Here is a 7,436-nt window from a genome sequence, read left to right as displayed (position 1 = left end):
CTGAAAAAGTGCTTTAGTGGATGAAAAGGTTGAAGATTTCAATATAATGCCCTGGTTTACTGACCTTCGATACAAAAAATCCAGGAAACGCTTGATGGCATGTTTGTGGAGGTGTAAAGGTCAGTGAACTCAATTCCGAAGACATCCCACAGTTCCGCTTTGTATTTGGTCCAAAGGTCGGCTTGGGGAGGAGGAAGAAATCCACCTGAAATAAAACAATACACAGATTTCTTAAGTGATTGATTGCACATTTTTATCTGAGAGAGAGAAAAAAACCCAATAATTCAGAGTTCATATCCCGCGAGAAATATGCAAAACTTATGCATTGATTAAGCTCGTTTTCGAACTTCATCTGAAGGCCTACAAAATAAATCTGCACCAAGATCACAGTGGGACAATATCCAGTGCAGCTAATGCACCGAAACGATAAAGAGATAGGCAGACAGAAAAACAAACCCAATTTAATACACCTCGCTTTTCGCGAAACGTGACATAATAAAACTAATTGATTATTTCATCAAAAAGGATTGACTGTACATTTATCACAGGAGCCAGAAGAACCCTACACTTTGGCAATAAGACAACGTCCTGGAAACTAAGTGGCTAAAAGCTTCAGTGTCCCATGGCACTGTTTTCACACTACACTTTGGCGATAACACAACGTCCTGCTTACTAGTGGCTAAAAGCTTCAGTGTCCCATGGCACTGTTTTCACACTACACTTTGGCGATAAGACAAGGTCCTGGGAACTAGTGGCTAAAAGCTTCAGTGTCCCATGACACTGTTTTCACACTACACTTTGGCGATAACACAACGTCCTGCTTCTAGTGGCTAAAGGCCTCAGTGTCTCATCGCATTGTTTTCACACTACACTTTGGCGATAACACGACGTCCTTCTTACTAGTGACTATAGGCCTCAGTGTCCCACGGCACTGTTTTAACACTACACTTTGGCGATAACACAACGTCCTGCTTACTAGTGGCTATAGGCCTCAGTGTCCCATGACACTGTTTTCACACTACACTTTGGCGATAACACAACGTCCTGCTTACTAGTGGCTAAAAGCTTCAGTGTCCCATGGCACTGTTTTCGCACTACACTTGACGATAACAAAACGTCCCTGGGTACTAGTGGCTAAAAGCCTCAGTGTCCCATGACACTGTTTTCACACTACACTTTGGCGATAACACAACGTCCTGCTTACTAGTGGCTAAAAGCTTCAGTGTCCCATGGCACTGTTTTCACACTACACTTTGGCGATAACACAACGTCCTGCTTACTAGTGGCTAAAAGCTTCAGTGTCCCACGGCACTGTTTTCGCACTACACTTGACGATAACAAAACGTCCTGGGTACTAGTGGCTAAAAGCCTCAGTGTCCCATGACACTGTTTTCACACTACACTTTGGCGATAACACAACGTCCTGCTTACTAGTGGCTAAAAGCTTCAGTGTCCCACGGCACTGTTTTCGCACTACACTTGACGATAACAAAACGTCCTGGGTACTAGTGGCTAAAAGCCTCAGTGCCCCATGACACTGTTTTTACACTACACTTTGGCGATAACACAACGTCCTGCTTACTAGTGGCTAAAAGCTTCAGTGTCCCATGGCACTGTTTTCGCACTACACTTGGCGATAACACAACTTCCTCATTACTATTCGCTAAAAAGATTCAGTTTCTCAAGAACATGTTCTCACACTTACCCAGTGGATTGTACATTAGGTCTAACTTCAAGCCCGTGTCCTCTTTTCCATACCCAAGAGAGTTCAACAACACCAGGGCCTGAATACTTTTGTCAAAGACACCTTTCCCGCGCTGTTGGTTGACATTTTTGGCGCTGTAGCATGGTAGGGATGCTATAACATGGACCTTATTGTCAGCCAAAAATTTAGCAGTGTCTTCTTGTCCTGTTAACAAATGTGAGAATGTCGAAATATATACATCAGCCACATCGATCCCTTCCGTTCCGTTCCAGTCCAGATTGGTGCCCGATTCTTCTGGATTTAGCCGCCGTCATATAAGCGAAACACCAATCAAATAAACAAATAAATAAATCTTCTGAATTTACCAACAATGTTTGGACTGATCCAGGAGACCGGACAACATAGCATCATGTTCATTTGTTGCGCCTGGCAAGCCTTTTTAGCTGGTTCAGAAATTCTGATTTTTGATTTCCTCTTTTAGTGATACTATCTCAACACTGACATGAACAGATTGAATAAAACCCAGAAGTAAACTGAGAAATGGTCGTATTTCAACAGTTACGTGATAGTCTTTGCATCATGTATCACACTGTCGTCGATGTTCCGCTTTTACTCTCACATAAACATAAACCAGATTACAATATGGAAAGATTTTTCAAAATCTGATTGTCTTACTCGTTGATTGACAAGTACAAAATACTGACCTGGTTCAAGAAGTGACGTCAAATTACATCTGTCAATCACATTTCTGCCCAGTTTTCGGACTCCCTGCACAAGATAGCGGAACTCTCCACAGAGCTCTGGGGCACCGCCTTTGCAGAAAAGACATCTGGATTTATAGGTCTATAATTGCATGGACGTTTCATGGCGTTTACCCAGTGATCAGTTTTATGACTCAGTTAAAAATTTCCTTAGCACAGTATCAAATAACTAACTAACGCCATTCATAGCATCATATTTTACTGAAATTCCAGAGGGAAACCATGCAAAAGCGTCAGTTAGATTTTGTATTAAATATTAACCCAAAATTAATAATATATTCAATTATAGTCCACGCAAGTCGCCAAGTTGAATACATGAACAGTTACAATAAAAGCGCACTACATATATTCAGATTGACATAACTTACCAAGTAGAATCACGCGCCATTTGGGTGGATTAAACTTATGTACACTCCCAGAACATTTCTTGCGTCTTTCCCGTATCTCTGAAAACTCTTGACTCCTTTTCTATGGCTGTTTACGGCGATACGTTCGACATTTTTTTTTACCTTATATGCCTTCTTAGTCCTGATCTGACTGTGCTGAACGTTGCTTAGGGTATTAGTCTTGCTATTGCTGGCCTGGAATGTCAACTAGGGTTCATAACTGGTATATAAGAATGTCTGTTATATCACGTCTAGGTCGAAGGCCTGCATTCATGTTATTGATGTAGTAAATAACGGAGATACATGTAGCCATACCTGTGATATCTACGGTGTGAATGGACGGGCTTTTCTCCAGAATTGCTAGGCACGTGTCCACCACATCACGTGACATCATCTCTTGTCGCTTTGGCGATGATTCCACGTGACAATGGTTGCAGGCCTGGTTACAATAGAGTCCAATGTTCAGCTGCAGGATGCTGATTTTTTTCTTCCGGAGTATCCTGTCTTGATCTGCAACCGACGTTTCGTTCATATACAACTGACAGATGTCACCAACTGTGTGGATTAAGAACGGTCACACTATATACTTTTTAATTAAACGTTCAAATGACCCCTTGCAACTAGATGGGAAATCGTCCCAGTGCCGTGCAGCAGTGAGGTGTAATTTTTTTCATGGAGAAAAACAAGCAAAACTTACTTGAATATGAAGTACAATTACTGAAGAACTTGCGTGTAGAAATTGGAGTGATGCGATTTAGACTTTTTGTTTTGTCAAAAGACCAAAGTAGATTCAAAAGCAGATTTTGCTATTTTAAGGTGCTTTCTGCGGGAATTCCTTTGATATTAAAACAATGATTACGTGAACCCCAAAAAAATTTTCATTTCCACTTATTTGGTGCCTAAAAAAACCAAAATTAGAATAATTTGGAAGTTCAGAGGAACTCTTTGGTCTAGTGGTAATATCCCTTCCTTGAAACATTTGTATCGAATAGGAAAATGAGTTTTATTCCGATAGTTGCATATTTTTTCTTAGTGCTTAACGATGTGAGGTAAGGGAGGGGGAGGGGGGGGTGGTAATTTGAATTACACAAGAAATTCTAATTTTATGTTTCTTCATATACTGTTAAGCTATATGTTAGGTAAGTTTAAATATATTATTGTAAATCTATACATATTATATACAGTATTCTTCCTTTGAAAGTGCAGTGCTATTTTCTTCTGCTAACAACATATCGTACAATTACATTGAGAAAATGGGCACCTGTTTATCAGTTCAGCTTCGTAATAAATGTCTATCAAAGACACTATCATATATTCACGGTGAAATTCGACAAAAACTTGTTTCAAATACCAACATTAGACGGAAAGGATATTATCCTATGCATTTAACAAAAGAAGCTCTTGCGTCATTTCGCAGACGATCTCTCACTGTGAGCAGGCTGGCAATCTGCCTGAACGACAGAGGGGATTGATTTATTTATTTATTTGATTGGTGTTTTACGCCGTACTCAAGAATATTTCACTTATACGACGGCGACCAGCATTATGGTGGGTGGAAACCGGGCAGAGCCCGGGGGAAACCCACGACCATCCGCAGGTTTCTGGAAGACTTTCCCACTTACGGCCGGAGAGGAAGCCAGCATGAGCTGGACTTGAACTCACAGCGACCGAATTGGTGAGAGGCTCCTGGGTCATTACGCTGCGCTAGCGCGCTAACCGACTGAGCCACGGAGGCCCCCAGGACGGAGTGAGTGAGTGCTTGGGGTTTAACATCGTACTTTACGATTTTTCAGTCATATGACGACGAAGGAATCCTTAGAGTACATGTAATGTGCCTCCTTGTTGCAGGTCGGATTTCTACCGCTCTTTTATCTAGTGCTGCTTCACTGCGACGACTTACCAAAGGAAAGTAAGGCGCCCCGCCTGAGCCATTTTACTGATCCGGGTCAGCCAGTCGTTGCACTATCCCCTTCATCCTGTACGCCAAGCGAGGAAGTTACAACTTCCTCTTTTAAGGTCTTAAGTGTCACCAGACCCAAGATTGATCCTGGATCTCCCGGAGCGGACGCTCTAGCGACTGGGGTAACGATTTCCCATCTAGTTGCATGAGGTCCTTTAGTTTGCACAATGCCAGTCCTGACAAGCTGACAACTGAAATATGCCACGTTTATGGGCATCTTCCGCAAAGCGAACAGAGGCTACGTTGATAGTAACCAAAATGGCGACACATGTTAAAACATGCATGATGCATATATATAGTTACAATCAATTTAGCCTACGATCGCTTTGTGCAACAGGTCCCAGAACAGTATGTATGCATGCTTACTTTCCACCCCATTGATCTCTCTCTGTTTCCTGGTGTACTGCATGAAACTCCGTACCCCCAGCTTGTCTAATGGTTTTTGACGTAATTTCCACTCCTCTTTCGTCATCTGTTTTTGTCCCAGTTTCTTTAGCGCTGCAGCTGTCAGTTTGAAGTCTTCATCACTTTCCATTTGTTCCAAAGTTTCTGGTATCAGTGATCCCTGACGAAAGAACTTAACAAGTTTTATGCCTGGTGCTGGATACACAAGAGAATATTATCATATCAATGCGGAACAAGCATGCACATGAATCATGTCGTGCCTATAAATTGCTCCCCGAAGAGGAATTCAGCCTTAAATACCTTCATACCGTACCCTACACCTTGGGGTTTAACGTCGTACTTAGCAATTTTTCAGACATGTGACGACGAGGGGTCATGAGATGTGTGTGTATATATACTGGGTGGCAGGGCGAGTCCCTCAAATGAAACTGTCTCTTAAATCCGTTCCATGAATGAGAACGGATTGAATTAATTCGTTACCCGGAATGATGAAGTAATGAAGTGTCACTTCTCACTCATGTTCTAACCAATTGAAGATCGGGTTACATTCTAATAAATCCGTATAACTGTTGTTCTATTCGGTTAGAATAGATAATAGCTCATGTATAGTGAAATAAAACACAAGAAACTCGTCTCTTTCGGCGGATATTGCTTTATTGGGTTGGCACGAAAGGTAGCTGACACACACTCATTCATATCATCTGTTAGTAGATGGTAGTACTATTATTAGTAGAGCATTTGTTTATGATTCTCTCGTTTCGAAAGAAACATATTACTATAAAAATACTGTTGATGCTGGAACTAAAATGTGCTTTAGCCATAGGAACCAAAGCGTATGTGGCTTAAAACAGATACATATCTTTGTAAAACTGTATTTTGTTGAAAATAACAACAGTATGTACATCCAGGTGTCAATTTATTCTCTATCTGATGTTTTCTTCGGGGGCCTCCGTGGCTCAGTTGGTTAGCGCGCTAGCGCAGCGCAATGACCCAGAAGCCTCTCTCCAATGCGGTCGCTGTGAGCTCAAGTCCAGCTCATGCTGGCTTCCTCTCCGGCCGTACGTGGGAAGGTCTGGCAGCAACCTGCGGATGGTCGTGGGTTTCCCCCGGGCTCTGCCCGGTTTCCACCCACCATAATGCTGGTCGCCGTCGTATAAGTGAAATATTCTTGAGTACGGCGTAAAACACCAATCAAATAAGTAAATAAATAAATTTTTTTTCCTTTGTGCTTGGCGCGGTGAGGTATAGAGAGAGGTGAGGTAATGACAACTTGTATACAAAGTGTATATACTGAACCGAAAATATAAATGTTCGTCTATGTCCTACCTTAGTCCTCTCTCCGAGCCCCTTTAGTCCCTGCCAGCGCCTCGCCAGGGGTCGGGGAGGGGGCTTCTCGGGGCGCTGGAGTTTGTGTTCGTGGATATTTACACTGGTTTTCCCATAATCGGGCAGTTCAGCCGAGCTACTCGTACCGTACAGCGCCCAGACTGGTTTAGATACCATGTGGCGAGCCAGCTGAATGTAACGCGGTACGTACATGTTAATTAGTCTCAATGTGCAGCTATTTTGTTCACCCTGTTTGCGCAAATTAAATACAATCTGCACGGATACGCCAACATCAATGATTACATCTGTGTCAGAACCAACTGTACTGTCAGCTTTTCACGCATTATCACGCGAGATTTGTAATACTGGACCATTGCTATCACCATGCTATAAACGCGAATTTGCCAGTCACGTGGTCTGCCTGGCCTAGAAACTGTGTTGTGTTAATGGCGTAATGTTAACGGTGCAGCTATAACGTATATCGCACGTATATAGGTAGTTGTAGAATGTAACTCTGAAATGGATCAATCCGGACAGTCGATCGAGACCTTGAATATGTCGTCATGAATGATTTCTGCATAATAAAACACTGAACTATATTTACCTCATTTTTTTTTCCAAATTTATTATGCATTTGTTTATTTACTTATTTGTTTGTTATATAATTTTTAATCGAATAAAAATGAAAGCAAAAAAAAAACAAACAAAAAACAACAAAAAAAAAAAACAAACAAAAAACCCCAGCAATGGAAGGAGTTTTCGAACTTGATCTGCTCCTGTATTTGTATTAAGTGGGACACACATGTAAATGTATCATCAGCGATTATTGCGGTCGTTTGACCAGTGGGTCGAGTCAACTTTTTGACGTCCTATGAATACCATACACTTTGGCC

The 7,436-nt window shown here is 41.8% G+C and overlaps 1 protein-coding gene across 1 annotated transcript in view; it reads right to left on the bottom strand.

Moving 5' to 3' along the window:
• LOC135467984 (uncharacterized) overlaps positions 1 to 6,946 on the bottom strand; it is an 8,931-nt gene extending 1,985 nt beyond the window's left edge. Inside the window, 7 exon segments of the mRNA XM_064745958.1 lie at positions 65 to 95; positions 98 to 205; positions 1,706 to 1,909; positions 2,410 to 2,517; positions 3,168 to 3,362; positions 5,179 to 5,377; positions 6,544 to 6,946. Of these exon segments, the coding sequence (XP_064602028.1) occupies positions 65 to 95; positions 98 to 205; positions 1,706 to 1,909; positions 2,410 to 2,517; positions 3,168 to 3,362; positions 5,179 to 5,377; positions 6,544 to 6,756 (1,058 nt within the window). The 5' untranslated portion in view covers positions 6,757 to 6,946.
• Positions 6,947 to 7,436: the final 490 nt, after the last annotated feature.

The sequence above is a fragment of the Liolophura sinensis genome, chromosome 6, assembly GCF_032854445.1.
Source record: "Liolophura sinensis isolate JHLJ2023 chromosome 6, CUHK_Ljap_v2, whole genome shotgun sequence".
NCBI classification, from domain to species: Eukaryota; Metazoa; Mollusca; class Polyplacophora; order Chitonida; family Chitonidae; genus Liolophura; species Liolophura sinensis.
Note: the sequence above shows the minus strand (reverse complement) of the source record. Positions and strands in the feature narration are given on the sequence as shown.